The 26,558-nt window shown below is 39.0% G+C and overlaps 1 protein-coding gene across 2 annotated transcripts in view; it reads right to left on the reverse strand.

The window, feature by feature from the left end:
- Positions 1-589: 589 nt before the first annotated feature.
- The window catches only part of cerk (ceramide kinase), a 34,024-nt gene continuing 8,055 nt past the window's right edge, over positions 590-26,558 (reverse strand). Inside the window, exons 2-13 of one of the 2 annotated variants that reach the window (XM_067490953.1) lie at positions 23,571-23,699; positions 21,814-21,936; positions 19,859-19,984; positions 19,204-19,270; positions 17,667-17,812; positions 13,882-13,956; positions 13,542-13,691; positions 10,958-11,063; positions 10,372-10,451; positions 7,915-8,135; positions 4,010-4,224; positions 590-2,155 (exon numbers count right to left, since the gene is read on the reverse strand). In XM_067490953.1, coding sequence (XP_067347054.1) covers positions 2,068-2,155; positions 4,010-4,224; positions 7,915-8,135; positions 10,372-10,451; positions 10,958-11,063; positions 13,542-13,691; positions 13,882-13,956; positions 17,667-17,812; positions 19,204-19,270; positions 19,859-19,984; positions 21,814-21,936; positions 23,571-23,699 — 1,526 coding nt within the window. In that variant the 3' untranslated portion in view covers positions 590-2,067. The remainder of the gene's footprint in view (positions 2,156-4,009; positions 4,225-7,914; positions 8,136-10,371; positions 10,452-10,957; positions 11,064-13,541; positions 13,692-13,881; positions 13,957-17,666; positions 17,813-19,203; positions 19,271-19,858; positions 19,985-21,813; positions 21,937-23,570; positions 23,700-26,558) is intronic. The other variant, XM_067490954.1, reaches the window with a different exon arrangement.

Here is a 26,558-nt window from a genome sequence, read left to right on the forward strand (position 1 = left end):
GTGTTTACTCTAATATGAAGACCTGCAACGATAACTGAAATTTAAAAAATACTTTTTGCCCAAGAATTGTGCTGAGGTGGTCATCAGTGTTCTGAGCTTGTTTATGAACACGTACTTAATGTTAGCAGTGCTTATATTAGTCCCTGATTTTACAGTTAAAAACATTTTGCTTTATTTTGTATAATAAAGCAACATGACAATGAAGACAGAGAAGCATTAGGAGTATGCTAAGCTAACTAGCTTCAGTTTTGTGGAGGCCTGTGGTGAACGCTAGCTTGCCTGCTAGCTTATGATGCTTGAAATATGACATTATAGTTCCTTACACAGCAGTTTGACGTTTTTCAGGATTTACAACATCAGTCATGAATTACACAATTTCTAAAGCAATCCTCCCTTCCACAGACGTTTGTGTGTGTGTGTTTCTCTGCGAGGATTTAAAAGCGTGTTACTCTTTGAAAGAACATCACGCTGTAAGTTGACAAAACTGAGCGCTGAAGGTGAAACATTATAGACATCCGGAGTCAGTATTAACGGCGCTGGAGAGGATTCAGAGAGAGAAGGAGGCTTTTATGGTGTTAAAAGTTAAGGAGTCTGTGTGTGTGTGTGTGTGTGTGTGTGTGTGTGTGTGTGTGTGTGTGTGTGTGTGTGTGTGTGTGTGCGTGTGTATGAAACAGAAAGACATTGCATTCCAGAAATAGCATTACACAGTGTCTATGTGTGTGTGTGTGTGGGGGGGATGTCTTTGCTCATCTATAGGTGTTTGAGTTGGCAGTGTGTTGGCTGCAGTTAGAGAGCATCTGCAAAATGGCAGCCATGAGGCTAATTGTGATAGAGCTAACTCATCACATTGGCACCTTCACAAAAACATAAACACACACACATCAATGATTTCACATCTCTGAAGGGACTGTGGAAAACACACTTAACCTTACAAATTTACCCAAATGTGCTATTATTACATATTCAATTTAATAGTTTATTGATGCACGAGTAGCAAAATGTAGTAGCAAAGATAAAAGCTGCTGCATTTTGTCTCCATAGACCTTTCTCCTGTGACAACAAGACCAGCTTGACCTACACTAAAAGGAGCTAAACGAGGCCAAATTTTGAGCTGTAAAAATAATCCCTTATGCTAACAAAGCATAATTCTGGCTAATACCAGGTGATGATTGAACTATCTGTAGATTTTGAGCCAGAGAGAGCTCAGAGCCACAGGTGCGGTGCAGCAGAGCTGAGACACACCAAATCACTTAGCAACCACTTTGCCTTATTACCCAGAAGCCACCAGGGCCCTGTTAGTGTATTAGCAGGGTATTCAGCTCTTTTCATTAGTGCCCCTGGCTCATATCTGCTTTCACCTGGGTCACAGATGAAATTATTTTTTTCCCCTAAAAGCGAAGATCAGATTGCATGTGAGTTTCTTTTTCCAGCACTGGCATCTTAACTCTTCTCAGTTTCTGTGTACATTTTTACTTCATCCTACTTACAAAGCTGTGTCTCTCTTTGCTATATAGGGAGCGTGTTCCCCATCATGGAAGTAAAATAAACTTCTGCTGAATGTTGCAGCTGAGTCCAGCTCAGTGCAGTTCAACTCTGTTTCATCTTTCATGTTTCACAATCTTCATTTTCCAAAAACCAACATAAACAACACACACAGAAATTTGTTCAAATATGGCAACACCAGCACTAGCAGCTGTAGGATCTTACTTAAGCTTACTTTAAGTTGCATTAAACATTTTTGCACATTAACATCCTGAAATGCCGGGATTAACTGGATATAACACGATGTAACGTCCTTATTTTCCTTGTTTTCCGGCTGGTGATGGCAGGTTTCCTTTCTCATTCTGAAGTAAATTTTATATTATGATGATACTTTCATATTATGATGTACATAGGACAAGGAATTCCTGCAGGTTTCATTTAGACAGTACCTCTGTCTAAATGGATTTGTTTTGTTTTTTGGTGGGGAAATCTTACCAAATGCAACTCAGTTTGTTGTTTTTAAAACAGCTAAATGTCCTTGTCCAGCTCTCAGTCTACTGTTTAGTCTGTACTTAGCTCCAGGGCCTACAGGGTACAAGGGTCTTCAAACACACACTGCGGCTGCTGATCTTCAATACCACGGGCAAACAGCCGGATCAACTGGCACTGGACACTGCAGAGAGGAAGAGTATACACACACACACACACACACACACACATACACACATCGTTTAGCCTGAATAACAAACCATCAAGTTAACGACTATTCTCATTTCGATGAGACTTTATTGTCCATGTGGCAGATGTAAAAAGCAATGGAACGGCACCTCTGTGTGCCGACTTGACACACAGACCTGAAAGCGAAGTCTTCGTGGTGTGTAACGTATAAATACTTTTAAGAGCTGCCATAGCAGATGTTATCAAATGGATGGGGACGATGCACTTCAGTGACATGCATTTCAGATCTTGATGCATTCAAGGTAAAAGTATACAGACATTAAAAAAAGCAGTAACCAGGCAATATGGCTGTTATAGTACAGTATGTTGCATAAGCTCAATTACTGCCTATGTCTGCTTCCTAAGAGACAGCCTGTATTTTTAATGGAACACATGCTGTTTACTTCCAGGCTTTACCAGTGGTTAATATAATGCAGTAGCATGTTAACTTGTAATTTTCAATAAAATGTTTAGTGCAATACATATGGTAACTTTCAAACATTCCAAATGTGCATTTCTTCACTTCTAAAGCAAAAGCTCTTCACCTCTTCTTTCTTACTTTCTTTTCCGTTTCACCTGGGCTATTACTGTTAATTATCCGAGCAGGACTGTGGCCGGCTCACTCCAAGAGCGATTAGCGGAGAGGAAGAGGCAATAAAAGGACAGACTTCTGCTTTAATTAAAGGGGAGTAGCCTTTTAACATGGGGAGGGCCGTTAAATTAGCAACATTACAGCGCCATGCATCATTGGCAAAGTACAATGGAGCATGAAATAAACGATGAGTCAAGCGGTGCCATGCCTGCTGTATAGAAATCTGATGGTGGGGAAAGCTGAAGTATGGACAGGGCCAGAATAATGAGGGGTGTGGGGAGGTGTTAATTCCACATAGTTGCCAAGATCGGCCAGCAGGGAACAGTGAAATAGTCTCCTGACCAGACACTAGCAGCACTAATAGCCCTGCTGATGTAACTTCTGTCTAGCCGTGTACGAGATCTTCTCCATTACAACTAATACTCAGCATCGAGTCCAATTGATATGGACAGTTTCCGTATCAACTCCTAAATATGACACGCTTTAAACTTTGATATGTTGCCTTTCTGGATCATTAAACCCTCTGAGGACTACGAATGCCTGTAGAAACTGCCACGACAGTTCATTTACTAGTTTTTTTTGAGAGATTTCAGTCTAGTTCAAAGTATTATATACAGTATGCAAGTTTTACTTCAGTGCACTGTGAATACAGAGCATGTAGAACATGATGGATTTCTACTCGGGCTGTGAGTCATGATGCTCAGGACCATTTTAGGGCAATTTAAAGTAAGTTTACAGCTTAATACAGAAAAGGAAAGTATTTGCTGTGAATACCTAACAATGCAATATGCAGAGCTTTGCACGTATTTCAATACTTCTTCCATTATATGGGTTCTATAAAATTATGTGCACTGATTCAAAGCCATTTACTAGTCCCCTACTAGAGTGATCCCGACTGTCTTCATTGCATCAAAATCATACATTTTCATCATAGGCTTCACAGAATGGAAAATTAGCGGGCCAAGTGGAAAAATGATTGAACTGCGCCTGTCTTCAGGAGGCAAAATGATTCTTTCAGTTTCACTGTGTCAAAAAGTCGTATATATCAGAAAATACACAGTAAATTGGCAGTAAATTTGATAGTTTTTTCCAGTTACTAGCTGCCAAGTTTCTTTTTTTTTTATAGTCCTTGACTTTTTGTAGTTTTGAGTTGAGTAACTAAGCGCAGCCTAAGTTGCTTCAAATAACTACAACTTTAAGTTTTCAAATGTGATTCACCTGACTTGGATGGCAGTGTGAGGCAGAATCTCTCCATCGCAGTTCCAGCTGCTGTGGATGCTGCTGTAGTTGCAGGTTGCTTGGGCAGAGCATATAGGTGTGAAGCCTGTCTTCTTTGGAATCTCGCTCAGGTCTTCCAGGGATACCGGCTCCTGGTGCCGCGGCTGAAAACGAAACTTCCTCATCCGGTGCACCTCAACAAACGAGTGGTCAAACTGGGGACGAAGGCATAGATGGATGAGAAATATGTGAAATTGAGAGAGAGAGAGAGATTGATGAATAGATGGATGAAGGAACAGATGTCCCCACAGATGGCATAGAGGTAAAGACCCCCACCTTTAAGAGTTTTAGTTTAAAATGAGCAGTGCAAATGTATGAGGAAGAATTTATTTTTGAGCCTTTGTCAGATATTCCTTTTATTTTTCATGACCTTAACACAATTAAATACAATGATGTACGAACACACTTTATGTAAGCAAACGTTTAACAATAACGTGCTAAAAATAATTTAGTGCCTCGCCCAGAAACATCTACATTTGATGGATTGAGGTCAAACGAAAACAATTTATACTAATAATTTCAAAGGTTTTGTTGTTTAGTTTTAATTGCAGGCACAGAATTAAATAGTAGGGATATTTTTCTTCCCATCTGCATTTTAAGGTCCATTTAAGGTCATGAAAAAACAAATGCATCAAGCTTCAGCTGTGTCATATCAAAGTTAGCCTATAGTACACAAATCAGTTAGGATTCATCTTCAGTGCTCACAGAATAAGGACAAAAACTATTTACATAACCATTTGAACATAAACGACTATAAAGTCAGCACCGAAAATGGACAGTGGAATATTCCTCTGCAATACGAACATGATTTTTTCCATGTACTTGTTTTTCAGTTTACTAGCTCCTGGTGGGGGAGGTAAAAAGTTAATTTCCACTCTATTGTCTTTTCATAGACTCCTGCTGATTTTATAATAGAAAGCGAAACTACATTTTTCCCTGTTTTTTTTTTTTTTCCCATTCAGGAAAGAAGACGGCAAACAGAAGATCAAACACAAAAAAGTCAAATGAGTGAAAAAGGAGTGAGATAAAACCAAGGCACATAAAAACTTCTGTATGTATACGGAAGAAGAGTGGAGAAGAAAAATGACTGGGGTGAAAAAATTATTATTTTGTCAAAAATACCCTTTCATCTCATTCAGTGTCACAGAAAGGTTCAGCTCTGTCCGGCACAGCATTTTCTTCATCTTCATGGGGTGCCACTTTCTCTGTATTCTCTTCCCCTTTCTTCTCCTCCTTTTCCTTTGTCTCTCTTTTTCTCCCTTACATCTCTCCCTTTCTAGCCCTCTCTTATCCAAAACAGCCATTTATTTCACATCAGACCCTCTTTATGACTGCAGTCATTTTGCATTCGTGCTGGACAGTCTGCCTAAAAGGCTTTCTGACAAGGCCATGAATACGCTTAGTGGCTTCTCACTCCTTGTTTCTCTCCGCTCGGCTGGACAGTGATGCTGATAATAAGTGAACTCTGATGCAATGTCCCATTCACCGTACACATAGAACTACTTACTGTTGTACGCGTACTGTTGTGCAAGTACAGCAGCAAAGACAGCCTGAAGCTAGAAACACATCTTATACTGGCTTTTCACTGCCAGTACCACATTAAGGGCACTGAGAACAGCTAGAAAAATATCATCTTTTTTTCCTCCATTAGAGAGATCCAACATTTGAATATGTGACAAAAGGTGAAACAAGTATTGGTTTAGCACAGGACTGCTTAGAGCCTAATGCTAACTTTGGTGCGCTAACCTGCTAGATAATGTGTCAGCATCCACAGTCTGTGACAAACCAAGGCTGTCAGTGAGTCTACACTGGTGTAGTTTTTGCATTGTGTGTTGCACCATGGGTACTAGTCGAACCCCCGTTGGTGGCTTTTCAGCAGCATCTTAACTGACTTATCCTCTATTAGACGCAGTAAACTGCCTGTGGTGGAGGGAGAGGGGCTAAAAATGGTGGACTAAGCCTTTGGCATTTGCTAAAGTGAATGTTTATGTCAGCACTACTGCCATGTAACTAGGATAAGCTACAGTGCTACAGTAAAAGCACCAAAATGGCAGATGCCGACTCTTAAAACTGTGCAGAACAGGCGACTGAAGTAACACTTGTTCATCCCGAACAGTCACAAACGCTGGATTACAACTGTGCATCATAGCAGGTTGGTTGGGGTTAGGCACACAGACATCAGTGTAAGGTGTTGGCACTAAATAAACATGGTTCCCTTCAGTTCAAAAGTCATGGTTTTGATTAATCCCTCGCTTTTTCACAGTAAGCAACAGATAGTTTGTTTTCTACAGCAACTGCACATCACTGCACACTAATCGTCTATACGGTGATACGCTAATATGTTTGTTGTTGATTTCCTGCTGGTACAAATGACCGACAGAGTTGTATTTTATAGGAGGACACGTATAAATCTGCTCAAGACTGAACTTTTTTAAAGGCACTGTACAGTATATAGGCACCGTCCTTCAAATATATATGATAAATAGTAAAATACACAGACGCATATGGAACTATTATCCATATGACTGTAATCACGATTCATCCTCTAAATGCTATTAACTATTGAAGCAAACTTTATAGCTATGCTTCCAGTAGTTTTTAAGATAATTCTGTTGGGACCTAAATGATGGACTAACAGGATGACATCTCACAACCATTCCCACTTTTCAGGTATGTTTTAGATAGATACAGAAAAGGTCTTCTTGTGCCTCGCTCTATTGCATTTTAGCATATTGGGGAAAATCTCTGTTATAAAATTGTTTTTAAAGCCACTTTGCAGTAGCATCACCAGGGAAAGTTGTTAACTTAATCTTGCCCATGCACATTGGTAATTTCATTTAGTCATCTGGATGGCAGAACATTTCACTGGGACTGCAGCAATCTAGGGACACGCTTAATGTCACACAGCTATGGTAAATCTTTTCTCAAGTCGCTGAAATTTACTTTAATAGTAACAACTTCATTTTTCAAAAATATATTCCGTTCTTATGGCTTGATTGCCCGCTGCTACATTTTATAACTTTAAGACTTCAAATGTATAATGTTCCATTCTATTCATTCATTTAAATAATTATGTCCTCAAAATCCACATTGTCAAAATGTCCTATGAGTAAAAAACACACTTCAGGATCTAAGTGTTGGCTCAAAACCGAGTTTGCATTTCCACGCTTTTACCAAGGCAACAGCTGTAGATGAAATTACCTACAAGATCCTTCTAAATGAGATAAACTTCCCAAGGTCTTTCCTGAGGTAATAATTACAAATCACCAGACTTCCCCTGGTAATACTTGTGTTATCCTGAGAGGGCATTAGTCTGGTATCAGCTTGTTCTCCCATACAGCATATCCCTGATGCAGCGTTTCCTGTTGCCTCTCTGGACTAGGATGGAGGATATTTATGATACGTGGGACGGCACAAGGGCTAAGGCATTTGAACTAAAGTGAACCATAGTTGAGAAACTGAGCTGAGTCAGCAAACGGAGGTGCTAGCACAGCAAGGGGGCAAACTCTTCTGCTCGCTCGTTTACAGACTTAACATAATTCGTCTGTGCACAGATTGAGAAACTCTTGATGTTGAGCACTAAATTCTACTGCATGCTGATTGACAGAAAGCTCTTAGGGAATGATAGGATTCCTTTACTTTTTGAAGAGGAGGCTGATTTTTATCACTGCTGGATCCAAATTAATTTTTCTGCTTTCTTTCATGTCTGGAATAATCTGCACAGCATTGCTCATACAGTGTTTATGTCTGCTTACTTATATATATGACAAAAGTGATTATACATTAAGTATAATTTAATATCACGTAAAGATAATACATGTTAACAGAATCTGCATCTGTCTTACCTGGTCTTCTTTGTTGGTATGTCGAAGAAGGTGCCTGAAAAAGTCTAAACGGGAACACTTCCGGACAAGGATGAGGTCTGCAGTGCCATCAGTGAGGTGGGCGGATGGCGACAGGCCTTTGGGGCTGCGGGGACATGCGCAGCTCATACTTGCTGCATTAATGGCTATGAACTTTCCACTGATCGTACTCCAACCACTGCTGTCACCTGAAACGGGGGAGTCTAAAGTTAATATAGCACCATACCTTGGTTAAAATTCGTTCTTTGCTTTTATTTGGGGGGGGGTTCTGCTTAACTTTACTCTTCTCATATTACCGAGTTAAAACTCCTCCATCTGACTTTGACAATTTGAAATAAACAGACCTTGTGTACTATGTACTGTACAGCAATTTGTTTGCAGTGGTGTATTGAGCAGCAATTCCACAGCATGTGCAAAAATGCCACATTGGATTTGTTTTCGAGAATTCTGCCAGCCGTAAGGTACTTAGTTGTACAAGTTAGAGACAAGAACAGGTTCCAAAATTCTGATTCCTTCTTTCCAGAACTGCTGATGTTAGACTCAAACAAATAATTTGCGTACAATCAGGAATTAGTTGGAAATTATACTGTGTGTTTTGCAAGCACTTTATGAGTGTTGAGGTAACGTTCCAAGCTCGTCACACAACAGCAGTGATGCTGATGAGGGGTCCATTAAGATCCAGATGTCTTGGCAGGAACCCTCACTGCAGCTTTACCCTGATGTGTGAGCCAAGAATGAAACTTTGATGCTGAAAGTGATGTTCCTAAACTGGAATGTCTTCTGTTACAAAATGCAGTCTTTTCTAAAGAGGAAGACATATGGACAGACTGGATTAGCCTTAACTTTCCTTGTTATGATTAGATGCATTTGTGGCCTCCAAGTCTAAAATGACATATGCGATGGCAGCACTTCACAAATCACTGCGCTGCTCCTCAGAGATTAGCGAGTGTTTACAAGTGATGGTGAATCAAAGACACAGTAGCATCACCCATGGGACTGGCAGTGCCTGTCACCAGGGTGATAGTCAAGCTGCAAAAAGTGATCACAGATGTCCAAATTAGCATCTGACTGTTTTATGAGCACCTCAGAGAAAAATTATGTGATCTCAGAAAGCAATACGATTCATTACCTTTCCCACTCATTTCACAAAACAAACGCGAACCACTGATAACAAGTCCGCTGAGGCTGCATAAAAACAACAGTATTCTAATTGGGAAACCAGTGATCTAAACTACATTTTATTAAAAAATGTAAACAAAACAAACTAAAATTACAAATCTAATTGTGGACTGTAGTCTCTACATTAGGAGAACGTCTCCAAATGAGTATTTGCTTTTGCAAAAGAGTCTGGCTCATCTGCAGAGAAAGAGAGAGAGAGAGAGTTTCACGCCTCATTGATTTAGCAGTTGTTTGAGATTTCCCTCGCCAGAAAGAAGAAAAAAAAAATTACAAAACAAACAGCAGCATTGGTGTGAGGCAAACCCCCTGTCAGAGCTGGCAGGGCTAAATTTCTTCCTGAATGGAGAGTCTGTCACACATCATACACAAACAGGTTCCGCTCGCTTTCATATTTACACAAGAAAACAAATAAACAAACGAACCCCCCCCCCCCCCCCCACACACACACATGGTCCGTAAGATGCTGCCATCCCAGATAGCCAACCCAAGATGGAAAATTTAACATTATGACACTAATTAGAAAGGAAAAAGAGCATGCACACAGACAGACTATTTCATCTGACTCCTTTGGTTTGTGCTGCTGTGTGTGTGTGTGTGTGTGCGTGGATGCCATGAAGAGAGTCACAGCCGAAGGAACAGGAGGTAACCACGAGGTGTCGTACTTGGTGTTGAGAGGACAGACACACAGCAGCTTCGTTGGGAGAACATGTAATCTCATCAAGCAGACGCAGGGGTGGATGGTGGAGATTTGGAAATCAATAGGCAAAAGAAGGCTGAGGCAGGGCATGACGGGGAGTTGTGCAGTGTCACTAAAATCAGTTTATATTTTCTCGTCAATAACTCATCAAGAATCTCATCAAGAATTTTGCCATGCTGCAGGTGAAAAGCAGCCCCAACAGAAAATTGGGATAAAGCGAGATTTCAGAAGGAGAAGATGAATCTACTTACACTTAGTCCACCAAGGTTACTTAATCTCCCCCGAAAAAGACAGAAAAATGCAAATCTCCCTTTATTTGTTTGTGTGTGACTTCAGGGAACGACAGCTAGTGTGGGATTGCCTCATCTCCTTATGTGTGTTTTTTTTTTTTTTGCCTTTTCTCTCAAACCACAGCTTTCAATATATTCATTTTCACACATCTCACAAGTCTGGAAATGGTTTCAAAATAGACAAATGAGAAGATAACGAGGCAGGGAGTCAGAAAATCTGCTTTTTGCTGTGATAAATTTGACACGTTTAAAGTAATGAACCCAAACTTGTACCTTTATCAAACTTTTCCTTCTCCTCTGACATCTCCCAGTGATTGTCCTTTGATGAGGGCTTGTGCTGACAGACACGGCACCTGAAAAATCAGGGTAACCGTGTTTATACAATCATCTAATAATCTGTTTTGCTGTGACAGCCAGGCTTAAATGATTCATTAGATGGGAATAAATCAAGTCCAGCTCTAACTGACGTGTATTTAGCTATAGTCATATTTAGTTTTTGTTACACACATTTTGTTAGAGCTTTTTTGTAGCACACCCATATCCCTTTTTATGACAAAATAAGTTGTCAGGAGACAAAAACATTTTAAGAGATTAATGGTTTTCAGCCCATTTCAGCCCCCATAACTAATGCAATCCATGTCAGCACCCTGCATCTCAAAAACTAAAGCACTGACTCAAGTGCTTTTTTGGAAAAGACTGAATGGGCTCTCAGTCCATAATAAATCAGATAGGCTTCCTGACAACGTAAACTATCCTATTTAAACTCTGGCAGGTGCACCACTACTATTGAACTACATCAGATAAGTTAGCACATTGTAAAATAGTGTCGGAAAGGAAATATCACTGGTGCTTTATTTACCCAGATCGACACCGCAGCTTGTCCCTGGGGTTCCCCAGGGTGTCCTCGGCAGGTAGGAAAGAAATGGTCCCTTCGTAGTAGTTGTGGTTCAGAAAGGTTTTTACGCCTGCATGGAAAAAAAAGTCACAGTGTAGAGAATGCATCCATGAAAAGATCTTTACTTGTTTATTTTAACTGTAATTATACCTGCCAAGGCAATTAAATGTTAAATTGGACCACTCTTATTTCCCTTTAGAGGTTGTTGTAGATTTAACTGGGTAAAAGATTATACAAAAAAGGTTTAGAGCTATTTTATTTATTAAGTAGACAGTACAGATAACACAAAATTGTATTTTAATGTCCTGTTGTGTTTGATAATACTGTATGTATAGCAAAGGCCTCAAATATTAACCGTGCATACACACATTCTTTTGCTTACACTATGCATATCCTAATTTCTACACATATACCAACTAATATTGTATACTTGTACTATGCTGTAAACCTGTAAAGTATTGGTAGTGGAGAGTGTAGAGTTTAGTGTGTAAAATGACTCGGTGGTGAGAAAGATGAAGAGGACAAAAGCAGAGCAGAGGACAAAGTGGTGGGAGTTGAAAAAGGAAGAATGTTGTATAGTTTTCAGGGAGGAACTGAGACAGACTCTGGGTGGTCAGGAGGTGCTTCCAGATGACTGGACCACTACAGCTAATGTGATCAGGGAGACAGGTAGGTACTCGTTGTGTCATCTGGAAAGAAGAAAGTGGACAAGGAGACTTGGTGGTGGAACGAGGAAGTTCAGGAGTGTATTCAGAGAAAGAGGTTAGCTAAGAAGAAGTGGGACACTGAGAGGACTGAAGAGAGTAGACAGGAGTACAGGGAGATACAGCGTAAGGTAAAGGTAGAGGTGGCAAAGGCCAAACAAAGAGCATATGAGGACTTGTATGTTAGGTTGGACACTAAGGAGGGAGAGGTGGATTTGTACAAGTTGGCCAGACAGAGAAATAGAGATGGGAAGGATGTGCAGCAGGTTAGTGTGATTAAAGATAAGGATGGAAATGTATTGACAGGTGCCAAGAGTGTGATCGGAAAATGGAAGGAGAACTTTGAAGAGTTGATGAATGAGGAAAATGAAAGGGAACGAAGAGTTGAAGAGGTGACTGGTGTGGAGCAGGAAGTAGCAAAGATTAGTAAGAGTGAAGTGAGGAGGACGTTGAAGAGGATGAAGAGTGGAAAGGCAGTTGGTCCTGATGACAAACCTGTGGAGGTATGGAAGTGTCTAGGAGAGGTGGCAGTAGAGTTTCTGACTAGTTTGTTTAACAAGATCTTGGAGAGTGAAGACCAAAGAGGAGATTTATGGATGTAGTGAGAGAGGACATGAAGTTAGTTGGTGTGAGAGAAGAGGATACAGAGGACAGAGTTAGATGGAGGCACATGATTCGCTGTGGTGACCCCTGAAAGGGAACAGCTGAAAGGAAAAGAAGAAGACTATGCTGTAAACAGATCCTAAATTGCAGGCAAAGAAATCTTAACTCTAATGTTAAGTATCTCATGTTAAGATTATTGAAATAAAAATCTTCAAAACCTATTGACTTAACTAACTCTGTTATTATTATGGTCAATATGTCTCCGAATATGCTAAAAAGGATGCCTCTGCCATCACAGTATATTTCAAAAATAAACTAAATTAAATATGTTATTTTAATTTACTGCACACAGAGTAAATGGTAAAATGGAAAGGTCATCTTGTCATTTTAGAAGATTGCATTTTAATTTTGATTCCCTGAGCACCAGGGGCAGAACTGAGCTACTTGCTGATGAGTGGACAAGACCAAGGATATTTGTGCTTTATACAAGGTGTATTTAACCATGGTGGACTAAGACATAGGACTAAGTGGTTAGCTTTGTTTTTTTTTCTGCCTACACCAGTTAAAGAGCATTCACAGATATATACAGGCTTTTAAAGGGGTTGAGCATATATGGAATTGCAGTGGTGTTTCATTTTTGTACCTTTATGTGCACTAGAAGATGGATTTAGAATAAGAGAGGCTGTCATTAATCACTGCTTGTAACTTTGATAAATACAGTTCGAGCAGTTTTACATACATGCACGCGCGCGCACACACACGCACACACAGACACACAAACACACAGCCTTTGACAAATGAGACCCCAGGTTTCCAGTTTTATTTCTCCTCTGTACAGCTGGCTCCACTGTAATTTAGCCCAGTTTCGTAACTTGCATCATTGAGTGGATGCCTTTCTTTAAAGGGGCTTACAGTATAATAAGTGCTAGTATTTATGTATAGTTTCATTATGAGGTGGAATTTTTAAAGCTGTTAGTGATACTGACGATATTGATGAGTCTCGCTATTTGGCAACCAGAGTTTGTACTCAATCTATAGGCCTGGGGCAGTGTGGTAAATCGTTAGACCTGCCAGGACCCAGACTAAGACCAGCATCCTCAGGGATAAACTATAGGTTGCACAACATTAAAATAAGCTGGTATGAGGTCAGCAAGCTGTGAGTAACCAGGGACGCATGGGTAAAAAAAAAGTGTTAAAGTGTGCAGATAGGCTGAAGTACAAACAATTAAGGGGCTTCATACCTGACAGGTCGTATCTAGCAGGTCCAAGCCATCTCTTCCTCTCGCTGTCTGTCAGCACATCTCCATAGAAACCATAAAGTAATGAGACTGAGTATCTGAGGAAAATGTTGTTGTGATGAACTGAACACACGTCCATTGGTTGTGAGTCACCTGTGAGGACACACCCAGTAGAGCTGCATAAGTCTCTTTCCCCAGAATGAATTTTCTAAAAACCAGTTTGCTGTAACAACCGTTCAAAGGTTGTTTGTAGCTTCTTACACAACACTGATATCATCTGATAAGACAAATAGGATGCAACTGAACACTGAGATAAGACACGTGCTGTGCATTTTCTGCTTACCCACAATGATGTGTAAAGCAGAAGTAACAGGATCATTGGTTCCATTCGTGGCAAAGCAGATACAATCAGTGGACCCTGTGGTATAAGAGGCACACAGGATGACAGTTAGTGCTGACATGTTAAAGACGCAAATATGATATCACAAATGTCCAAGTCAGTGTGTAGAGTTTCCAGTCTGGTCTGTTGGTATTTGCATATGTCATTTTCTGACAATGAAAATGTCATACACTAATTTTCATCTGGATTTTTCCTTAAAGGCAAACCGAAAGAACTTGAAAGGGCACATGACTTCGAATTTCCTGGAAAACATTTTGAACATACCACCATCCATTTAGAGTTTCCTACAAAGAAACTACAGTACGTTATAGTTTGGTTTTGTTTTTTGTGTATGCATCAGTGCTGGTTTGGCTGGTTGACCCATCCCAGCATGTTTGAAGGGATGGTTCAATTGTCATACCTGTGTTTGAGTTTCTGGTTTAATTACCACAGAAAAGAAGCGAATCAGATGCAACATCTCATCATTTCCTAAATGTAAAAAATATGGTGTTCATCAAGCTACAATATAACATTTATATTTATTTGAGATTGGGGTGGGGAATCTGTACTTAATGTTTTCTCAGTGGGCGTACCTCTGACAGGTGGAACAGATCATACTGACAGTCAATGCTGCAAAGATGTCAATTACATATGAAGCCCAGATTCCTTGTTCATTAATGAAACCGGTCATAAAAGGTTTGCAGAGTAACACATATTTCTAAGCTGCAACCAAGTTAGAAGAGTTCAGTAGAATGATTTTATTAGGCCAGAATAAGAAGACATTCCAGTCATAAAGTTAACTAATTGGATCGCTTCAGGCCCTGGGCTATCATCAGCACTCTTCAGCCAACAAATGAAGGATAAGAGGCGTCCCATGCTTTGAGAGAACTGTTAAATTTGACAGTAAATCTTTCAACTTGAGAGGTAATAAGGCACTATCTCTCTTTTTCTGTGCCACGTGGCATAATTTCAGACCTATCTGCCCTACTTTGATCATCTTCAAGTGGTGAAATGGACCTACTGCCACTGATAAAAGACAGAGTGAGGGAGAGAGGAAAGTGAAATCTAACTAGTGATGTTTTGAGCTGACTCACAGAAGCGTGACAGAGGAGATCAGGCCTGTCATTCAGCGGCGGACACACAGATGAGTATGAAGATGAGCTCGCTTACTCGCTTTCTCCGACTTTCTATGAATATCACTTATCTGGCCTTTGCTTCTTCTACTCCGAGCTTCATAATCACATCCGAACACTTTCCAATTGCTCCTGACAGCACAGCACTGGCTGCTATTTTGCAAAGCGTAAAGGCAGTGACATGTGCCATTTCACTCTTCTAAAGATTCCCAGAAAAAGCAAACTGACTTTGAATAAATTCAAGTGACACACACAGATGTTCACTCCTCACATGCTCAGTGTTTTACTCTTCCTAAGTTACTTAGCCACTGTAGCCTGTTGGCATATTCAGGCTAAAACATAAACTGTCACATGGCATATCTTCAGTAGAGAAGTTCCAGTTTTTATCTTCATCTGCAACCTGTCTCACTGGAAAGATCACCCTGGCAGTGAGATCATCTTTATCTCTGAAACAACAATAGAGTCTAGCTGACCAAAAAGAGTATTTGCTGTTTGAACCCTAAGTACATAAATGTATTCATGGCTGCACTTGTGACAATATCTTTTGAAGACAGAAGTGAAACCTTTTAAACTAGATAAGCGGATCTTCGAACAAAAACATGTACTTCTTTCACATTGGGATAATCTACTGTAAAGGTTTCAGGGTTAATCGATATCCCCATTTAAGCCATAAAAGCTAAAACCAGTTTAACAGGAATGAGTCGGGAGGAAAAGTCTGACAGCAACTGCATTTTAAAAAACTATGAGACAAAGCCATAAATGAGTTCATGACTTAGTTTAGACCTTGGAACACAGGACTTTGATTCCTTACTAAGACATTTCCTTGACTTTGAAAGCAGTTGTGATTATTCTATTGGTGAACTTAAGAAAAACAAGTGATAAAGATAAAGTATTTATGAATATCTTCACAGAAGCAAAGGTTATTGTGGCCCAGAAGCTGACACCAACAAATTAATAAACTGAAATTAATAGAACAGAATGACCAGTAAAGTACGGGGGACTGTAGGCACAAAACTACACATTTCACAGAACACAACACGTCAGATTACAGCACAGGTTGTTGATACCATTGCTGACTTAGTTGTTTCTGTTGGGTTTTCTGTCTTATTATTGTGTTTTTTAAAACTGTGTTTTCTATTGAAAATAATTACTGGGTTTTATGAAGTGTTGTATTCTGCAACTATGAGCCAGAGTAGTAAAGTCTTCTTGATGATTATTAATGCATTAGCAGAACACAAAAGGAAAAGAGCAAATATGAGAGGAAATGCAAGCAGATTCTATTTCCCACCTCTGACCAATTCATTTTAAATTAGATTGCAAGAAAATATCTATTTATGATTTAGCATAAACCACTGTTGTTGTTCTGCATCGCATTCAATACATTTCATTTTAACACACATCCTTAGCAACTATTTCTTTCAGTGATTGAGATGAAAAGAAACTCTTGAATGTGCCTTTTTGAAAAATGGAGCTACTTCACATCAACAAGTCCGTGCTCTTGCAGCGTTCTTAAAGACATTGGCCTTGGGCAATTGAGGGTTTGTTTAACTCAATATCATGACGAAAGCAATCTAAAGAACTTTATATTCCACATTTAACCACCAGAGTCCTTCTTTAAAATAGTTTTCCAACGACATTTTTAGAACTTTCACATATTGACAGCTTTCACCGCCCGCCCTGTGTTTTTCACTGACAGCTTTAAGTACTTAAGTGTAACGACAAGATGTTAGATCTTTGCACTATTCTATGAAAAGTTTAGACAAGAACTATGCTTGTAATTGGGCTAAAATCATTTACTGTGTCCCCAGCTGATTTTTAACCCCCTCTGCCATTGCTATCAAGCTGTGCACCAGATAGCCTCCAAGTGCTTTTCATACACTGCAAAATTAGTGATTTTTAAATGTCACGCAGCATGTTTCCATTTATGGCACTTAGAATGATTGACCCTGTGCAAGGCCTTAGTGGGTCAGTAGATATTCTCTTTAGGAGACTTTCTGACAACGGCAGGAGACCTGGTGTGAACTTGGTGCATTTATCAGTGTGTTATATTGCATGAGTAATGGAAGACAGCGACAGAGATGGTGAAAGTGGAGCAAGTTTTTGCATTTGAGAGAAAGTCATGTTCGTCATGTTCTTTAAGCAAATTATAAGGTGTCATGCAAGTTTTAAGCTATTTTCTGCAAAGACTGTTGCTGGAGAGAAAAAAGACTAGATTAGAAGATTAGTTTTTTGTACTGGGAGACTGAATGTACAAAGTGTGAGCATCATGAAGCCGCTCCAACATTTAGTTGTGAAGTGTGTGCAGTTTATTTCCCGAAAAATAAGACAAATACACAAACAACATAATTCATTAAAAGAGACACTTCATCACTGTTAGTTTGTACATTATTGCTTATGGTCTTGCTCTGTACCATAAAAATAAATTCTAAATTAAGTTGAAATATGAAATACATTATCTGAAATATGTAAATACCCATGATTACACATTGAATGTTTAGGTTTTCAGTTGATGACTGGTCGTATTCGTGATGGACTAAAAAAACTACTATGTGCCAGATCCACTACTTACCCATGGAAACTTTTATACAGAATGCAACAAAGTAGAGGAAAGCCTACCTGCTGGAATGATCCCAATGCGTAAAGAACACGCCACCAACCCAGCATCTGGTTGATTCTGGTCCACGCCGTGATCCGTTTGGGTCCTTGTGACCAACCCGTGTAGGATCTCGCTGAACATCCCATCTCCACCCACACACAGCACTCTAAGCAGATGAGTTTGACATCAGCCACATTTCCCCTTGTTAAGGATTTTATCAAGCTATACAAATGTTATGCTTGTGTGCCATGTAATAAGTTCAGTTATATGTACATGTGTTTGCAATAAGGCCTCGATTCCTGGGCAAAACAGTCTACGTTGCCAGAAAACTTACAATAACTAAATTGGGCAAGAGGCCTAACTGTGAAACCCTTCAATAAATAAGAATATCACACTGTGCCAGCCAGCATTACACCTTTTTATGTCTATCTAAAACCCCTTACAGGAATGGACATATAAATTATATGAAGTGCAGAGTTAAACCATAATGGACTCTAACCCTGCTCTGCTGGACCGAATATCTGATGAATAGAGGCTGGAGTCGATGGGGCACTCAGCAGGAAAAACCTTTCAAGTTATTGATGCCCTTCATGCTATAATATCAGCTGCATTTTACCCGCAAATGCAGCCTCTACTCTCAGATCTTAGCAGCCGTATGCCATTAATGTTGAAAACATAGACTTGACTCGTGTCAGTGATTTCAAGATTTAGATGTATTGTACAGGTACTGTACAGTACAGTAGTTTTAGAGAACGGAATCAGCTACAGAGCTAAAATGTGGGAATTCCAATGGATCACTGTAGTCATATTCGTTTTATTGTCTTTAAATCTGTACTGCTGCTTTTGTTACAGAGAATCTTTGATTCAAATTGATTACATAATTTTTTTTTTCAAATCTACTTTAAACTTATAACGAACTATAACCCATAATCTTATTAATTCCCAATAATATTTTATTATTTTCCTCTCTGAATCTAGGTATACTAGAAGTTTATATAGTGCAATTTTTTAGCAGCTGTACATTGTTTTCTTATAGAATTATACAATTAATTTAATGTAATATTAATGATGCAAAGAGTACCAAGATGATTAGTCATTGGTCCTTTAATACTGCCTACATACTACATCAAACATATTTAAAAATCATTATTTGAGAAAAAGAAATGGCCACATATGGACATATTCTATATGCACACAGTAATAAAGCTCACATATTTCAGACCTGTTGACCAATATATGAGCTTTAGTGCAGCCTGAGTGCAGCCTGATGTCCTCTGTACAAGGAAATATATAAGAATGTTTGAGATTGTGACACTGGTTGGCAAGTGTGAGAAACGCACAGGCCTTTGCCACAGGGATAACAATCTATCTCAACACAAATTACTACACAACAGGGCCTCATACAAACTTCTTATACGTGGTCAATCATACACAGCTCATTGCAGAGTCTCTCAGAGGTTTCATTACAATATGAATAAACAAGACTCGACTCTGTGTCACAGTGAACAACCAGTGCTGAAAGCCTAAAAGCAGCAGGTAGCAAGCTTAAGTACTTACCCATCATATTTATCTAAATTGGCCTCCATTTTCAAGTGGTCCCTGGCATGATTGGCATACTCAGTAACTATTGAGACAAATCAGTGAGTAAGTGGCAAGTGTTAGTACAAGTTCAGTGAATGGAAATGTACAGACAAAAATATTAGACTCTTTGCTGCTTGACTTGTACAACAAGCATATCATTACATCGCATTTTGAAATACAAGACAAGGAAAAGTACGACATTTTAAAACATTCACTGGAACCTGTCATGCAGTCTAATGTTCGGAAAAAAGTAAACGCACAGAGGCACAAAAGAGCCTAATTCAACTATTATATTTTATCTACCCAAAGGAGCTCTGGGCCCACAAAAACAATATTTCAACAGTAAAGCGTACTGAATAGAATTCACTCTAATGGACTATCAATACCTCACACTATATGTAGCTGTAGCAAAAGTATTGAATAATAGATGTGTTTGGACACCTGAGCTTATCAACTATCAGGGCTTCCATTAGGATGCTGCCATGATTGATGGGATTATGAGCCAAAATCATATCCTTGTGAGCCTCTTCAGTTCCTGCAAGAGGCCACGGTGGAAGCGGAGACCTCTATGGCAGCCACTGGGGCTCACTTTTTATTTGAATGTTGAAAAACACTCCTGAAAGGGACCCACCAATCACGTCAGCTGAGATGCAGGCAAGGCGAAACAGTGGAGCCACCTTCTGCTCGTAAATATTCTTTCCACGCTGTTTTCCCCCATAGGGATTGATGTACACCAGAAGGCTCTTCGGTCGGTTGGCTGCAAAGTGAAAGAGGGGTATGAGATACTTATTAAAAAGGTCAAGTGTTTTTTTTTTGTACCTTTTTTTTGTACAAATATGTAACTGACAGTGGCTTGATGAAGTTTTCATTAACCACAGACCTTTCTCAAATGCTCAGTCAAACTGACTGGTTCCCAAAACACGTTGTTCGAGAAATAAATGGGGTGTCTACAGACTGTGGGAGAAGTGTGGAGCAATTCAGAGGTGCTGCATCATTCAGTGATAAACCTACAAAGTGCTGCGATGGAGAATACTAAATGGCTTGTTTATGTCTGCTGCTTTATGCGCTTAGTACAGACAAACTGAGATACAGCAGCTGCTCAAATTGAAAATGAATGGATTGGGATCAAGTGTTAAATGAGCACAAAGAAATGTAGGGCGGGATATTGTTTGGCAATAAGACAAAAGTTCCATTAAATTACATAAATGGATTGTCAATGGTTGATGTAAAGGTGTACTGTGGAGGAGGCTATTGAGAAAACTAAGGTTTGATCTTCACAATGAATGTAGTTAATTTTCTTGAATTGATTCATCCTGCCAGGCAGAATGGGGCCAAATAGACCATTTAAAAATAGGTTGAGCTCATCTTGAACACTAATTTTCACATGCTAGATGCACACTAACCCCCGTTGAACACTGTAATAAGTTTTATATTGCAATGTCGTAATGTAATACATTATTAAAAAACAATTCCTTACACTTTTTAGCTTGAACAGCTTCCCACACAGGTGAAGTCAACACCGCACACTTAAAGGATGTCTTCACTGATTATGAACTTTTTTTGGTTCTAGTTTGAGTAGTAAATGTACATAAATGCCATTAAACTTTCCTTTGACTTATCTATATTGAAATATTTCTCTTCTTCTAGCTAAAAAAAAAAACCCCAAATGACATCACTTGGAGGAACCTTCAGTTCAGATTATGTCATCTCGTTGCTCACACTATGCATTTCCAGATGACATCATCTGAACTCCTAATGATGTAAAACTCCTCCGGGTGATGTCGTCTGGAGGAGGTTTTTTAGCTAGAAGCAGAGAATTTTTTTAAAATATGGAGGTCAGAGAGACGTTTAAAAGCATTAATGTACATTTACACCCTAAACTAAAGCCATAGAGAGCAAGTTCAAACTTGGTGACGTCGCAAATAGTATATTACAAACGTTTAACGTTTGTAATATACTACTATTAATATACTTTATCAGCCTATTTTAAAATACTTTATTACTATATTTCTTTTAATGAGCCAGTGGTACTAAAATGCATCATGCTGCTACAATATGGTTTCACATAAACAACAAAGCTTACTTTTAAATTTGGCTTTGACAAGACTGGTGCATAGTAAATAATGAGAGAAGCTAAAAGTACAGTTTTCCATGGGAATAGTAGTCACTTACTGTCCGGTGTTACACTAATGAAGTAGTGAATAAACCACTAAAAAAACAAATTATATTGTATTTCCCACATGCTCAATTGCTGTCAGATGTTAAAATTGCTTGAGAAATCAAAAAGCCTGAGCCCCACAGAACAACTTGTGCCAGGTTGCTCCATACAGAATAAATTATAGTCCTATATACTGTACAGCATTTACACTGACAGACCAATTACTTACATTTACTTTGCACTTTAGTTCTGTGTAGTGCAGCCTAATATTTATGTATAAATGTATGAGTGCAACGACTCTAAAAGCCACATTCCTACTGTAGTATGTAGCAGCCTAGTCATTGAACTGACTTTGTTGTAGTTGAGTTTGGATTAAGTTCAAAGTACATCACCACATCTGTCACAGACCACTATTGAACAGAACGTACTGAGTAATGACAGCTGCTCATTGATAACTTCGATCCACTCGTCACAGAGACCTTGACTGGCACAGCGGAAGGTGACATGACTACATCGCCACTGATGCTGCCTTGTCCTCCTCACATGAAAAACTGTAGAGAAAGTAAACAGTAGTAAAAGGAACGTTGAAGCAGAAGTGAGTGTGAGAAAAATCCTTGACATGGATTAAATATTATACTCAACCAGAGAACTTTCAGGTTGTGTCTGCTGATAGACAAACCTTTTCTAATGACATAAATACCCTCACATCATTGCTCTCATCATTGGGGAAAGTGTGTAAACAAAACAAATATGCTATCTTAAAAACCAAAAAAACATTTAGACTGGTTGTAGGACGTAGCCCCAAGTGTGCTAAATAAAGCCTTTGATAATGTTTTCTACCCATAATGTGAAACTACCTTCCCAGATATGACTCACTGTAAAACACCTATCATGGTTTTAGACGTAGTGAGCATTTTCCATTGTAGGGCTGGTCATTTTTTACATTTGCAAAGATGTGTCATACCTTGTCCATTCATTCTTTTCACACCCACTACACTCAGTACTACGTGGCTTTGTTACACTGCAGTTTTGGCCTGAGAATGAACCCTGGCTCAATCCTTATCATACAGGTCAATCAGATATGTGGAATAAGGGCAAGAGGGAAATTAAGAAGTCAGTTCAGTAAAACTGGGCACTGCTGATATGCAGACTAAAAAAGCAAAGATGGAGTGGCACAATATGCTGCTAGGAACATTACTGAAATATTTACATTAAGGACCAAAAATTCACTCGCTAAGCACTTTGACAGCAGATTCACTCACTAAGCATTTCAAAGTCAAATTATCACACTAAGCATTTTTTTATCAGATGGAAAAGTTAACTTCAGGCAAGTTCTTCACTCCAAATCACTTACAATACCTTACACTTACAGAGGGATTGGCAATGAGATGTTCAGAGTGGGTGAATCATTCTTTACTAGGTTACGTAATAACGATGTAAGTGAGTAAGTGATGGGACATGCCTTTGAAGCCAAGATTCCACAGATTGTAGAGAAGCAGCCGTGTCACACTCGGCACACTCTAATGCCGGTAGAAGCTCACATTAGTGAGGTAATTTTTAACATTTGGCTGTGATAAATAATGTAAATCCGAACCTGTTTGGATATAATCTAATGGCTCAAGATCAAGCATTAGCCCATAAGCAACTGGGTTGCTGTTGGTAATGCATTACTTTTAGACTTGGGAGTCGTCTGTGGGCTTATTTCCAATGTCAGATCTCTTGTGATTTGTGGAGCTGAACATGAGCTCTTGGCACATTTACCCGAAATGTACAGTAGCTGTGGTGGGTCATAAACCTACTACATTACAATGAAAGTGACAGTGAGAGACTGTCCTTCATGTGGCTGGAAGCAACACATATGTCTGCATCTATTCCTTTAAAAGTGCACGTTAGCAGTTTAGCATACTTCCTGTGAGCTAGGAAAGTTAAGAAAAATATAAAAATAGTGAAACTAAACCGAGTTCTTCACATTGGTCTAACCCCTGAAGCACCAGATCCTACCGTACTTCTCACATTATGCAATTTGTCATTATCACAGACTTCACAAGGTGCCTCAATTTACAGAAGACAATAAACAACTTTCCATGTTTCCACAGCCTACACACTATTCCTTCTGACAAGTACGGTGACCTTGACATTTAAAACAATTAGCCACTTTATGCACGTATATCAAGTTTTTCCTTACCTGTAAATGCATGAGCATACAGCAGCGAGTCCTGCTTGGCTTTTTTCGGACTCCTGGAATTCCTGCGTTCCTCCTCTTCAGTCTTGTGGACAGCCAGTATTTCACACACCTGAACACTGTGACTGTGAGCTGCAGAGACATTAATAAATTGCATTATACAATAACCAAACCACCATGTTCTTTTACTGACACAGTAAGTTTGTGTAACTATTTCTCACATGCACATCAACAACTGTGAAGGACTATTAGATGTATTACAAACTGTACTGTTCACACAGGAGTTCATCATTTGTAGGATCACTAAGGCTGCAGTAATACATGTTTTTTTTAACAGTGGTTTACATGACTATGTGTAATGTAAAAAGGGTTACTTGCAGAGACATTTCTACAAGGGCTTAATGCGTGTTGTGATTCCTGAGTAGGAGATAGGATTAACAATTTGATAAACTCACTGTGCCCAGCGCTACATGCCAGTTTAAAATAAATATCCAGATAAATAGAGCTGAATGAATTCATCAAATGAGACACAACTTTAAATGAGTTCTGATTATTCTCTGTGCTTGGTGTTTGATTTATTTACACCTTAGCCTAAAAATAAAGGAGATATTGTAATTCGGTGTTTACAGATCATCTTCACTGTCCCCAAGAAAACATAAATGGGCAACTAGTTCAAAATGACTTAGGAGTGAAAGAGTTTAGCAGTGTTTGAATTGTTTGTGGTTTACCAATACTCTGTCAAATGTGACAAGCGAGGTCATCTGTCTTAAAAAAATGCTTAGTGATGATTAATATGTGATTTTCAGAAAAAAATATTATTTGGAAAGTTATTTATTTTTGCATTCATACTGGTAAGTAATAACAAGTTGCTTGACCGAAGGAATTGCAAATGTGGGCAAAGAAATCATTAAAAACAGACCTCAACCCCCAAAGATATGGACTTTGCAAAGGTGCAACTCAACACTAGGAAGGTGATGCTAAAATATTCTACATTAAAGTTTTTCCTTGTGCACTGTCTTTCATTTAACTCCAGAAATCTTGAGCATTCAAGTAGAAAACTTGGTTGTGCTACAGAACATTTTCAGCAGGATGCTTTTGTGTGAAGAGAGGCCAATATTATTTGCAATGAGTTTAACTGACCTCTTCAGCTGCATCACATACAGGGATTCCAGTCTCTCCTACAAATTTATTCAGCCGATATGGTAAAATGGATGGGAGGGAGGCATGACATATTATTTTTCTCCTGGGAGTCTGAAGGAATAGGATTTCATTTCTTTCTCAAATAAAGATGATGCACCATGCAGGCATGAATAACTTTATGGCCATCGATATTCACATTTTGACAAATAGGAAGAAGAGTTATGGCCATGTGGGTAATGGCTTTATTTCAGAAAAAAACAAGAATGAGGAGTTTTATTTCAGCTATTTGAAAAATGGCACCTCTAGTGCTCTGCCAAAGTGATTGTTGAATAAAAATATTTAATGGATTTCATTAATTTATCATGATTTATATATTATATCAATTGTCATCCGGGTCAGGGCTCCAAGGGAACCAACACAGTGCCATGATTAGTCAGGTCAATCATCTGTCACACGACATGCATATATGTATGTATCAGAACACAATAAGATGTCTGCATTGTCTTGTCCAAGGTCACTTTGACACATAGGCAGAAGGAACTGGGAGTCAAACCACTGACTCTGAACAGAATTTTAGATTTCCCAGTCGTAAATTTCAACAGAAATATTCTCTGAAGTTGAATGTCCAACTCTGAAAGTCAGGCGATCGTGACCAACACCAACCTCTAAATCCAATCTGGCTCCTTCGGTTGTCTAAAAAGTGAAGGCTGTAGTAATACACTGTTTATTAGCACTTACATCTTATTTGTCTTTCAATAAAACAGGCGCATATCACTAACAGCGCTAACCTAACTAGAACTGGCACTGTTATGGTAACTTGGCAGCTCAACTGGAATGTGATCAACTCAGGTGTAACGTCATTCCAAGCTCGGCTTACCACTGTGGCTACTGTTGAGGAAACTTTGCATAGGCTCATGTACAAGCTTTTCTCACAGTACTGAAGGCTTTTAGGATCAGACATTTTGATTAGTCAAAAGCATAAGTGTTAGTAATTTTTACACGTTATGACGGTGTCCCAGAGAACCAGCACATACAATATGAGGAGCATTATTCACAAGCAGCTACAAAGAATTCAGCCATAAATAAATCCTAATTATAATTAGATTTAAATTAACATACCGTACATCACACTGACCAGCACCTGTGGATGTTTCAATAATCATGAGGGAATTTCTTACACAAACAATCATTGACGTATTTTGTTTGAACTGTTGATTTAAGCAAACCTTCTATGGACGTGAGATTATTGAAAGTCAATTTAGTTCCAGTTGAAAGCTAGGCGATGCTCAAATATACTTTACCTTAGGCTGTAAAACTAGTGCAACATGTTATACTGATATTTAGACATATCACCGAGATGTGCTGACAAAATACGCACAAATTATTGAGCAGGGTGTTCTAACGTGAAAATCATTTTATGCAATCATAAAGAGTTAAGCAAAAGCAGATTAATATTGTTAAAATGTTGTATGTTGATACTGACAACTATAGTCAGAATGAACAAAGTAAAATGAAAGATTACAACAAAATGTATTCAATTTTAGATAATTTAACATGTCATTTGCATTTGTTTCATATCTCAGCACCAGACTTATACCCAGGTTGTGCCATAACACTCAGTGGAATAAATTACAATATCTTATCTTGTATCCTGCACATTTACATCTTTGTTATCTCAAGCTCGCTGGCTTATAGTGAAATCCAAATAATGAAAAATGTCTGAAATCTTTTCTCTGTGTTAGCCTGGTAGTCAAAGACAAAAAGCCAACGACTCATCAATGAGTCAGTGCAAGCGGTCTCTTGGTCTCTTTCTCTCCCCCTAGTCGAGACGGTCTTCTGGACAACTTGTTC

This window comes from Channa argus, chromosome 21 (assembly GCF_033026475.1).
Source record: "Channa argus isolate prfri chromosome 21, Channa argus male v1.0, whole genome shotgun sequence".
NCBI lineage: Eukaryota > Metazoa > Chordata > Actinopteri > Anabantiformes > Channidae > Channa > Channa argus.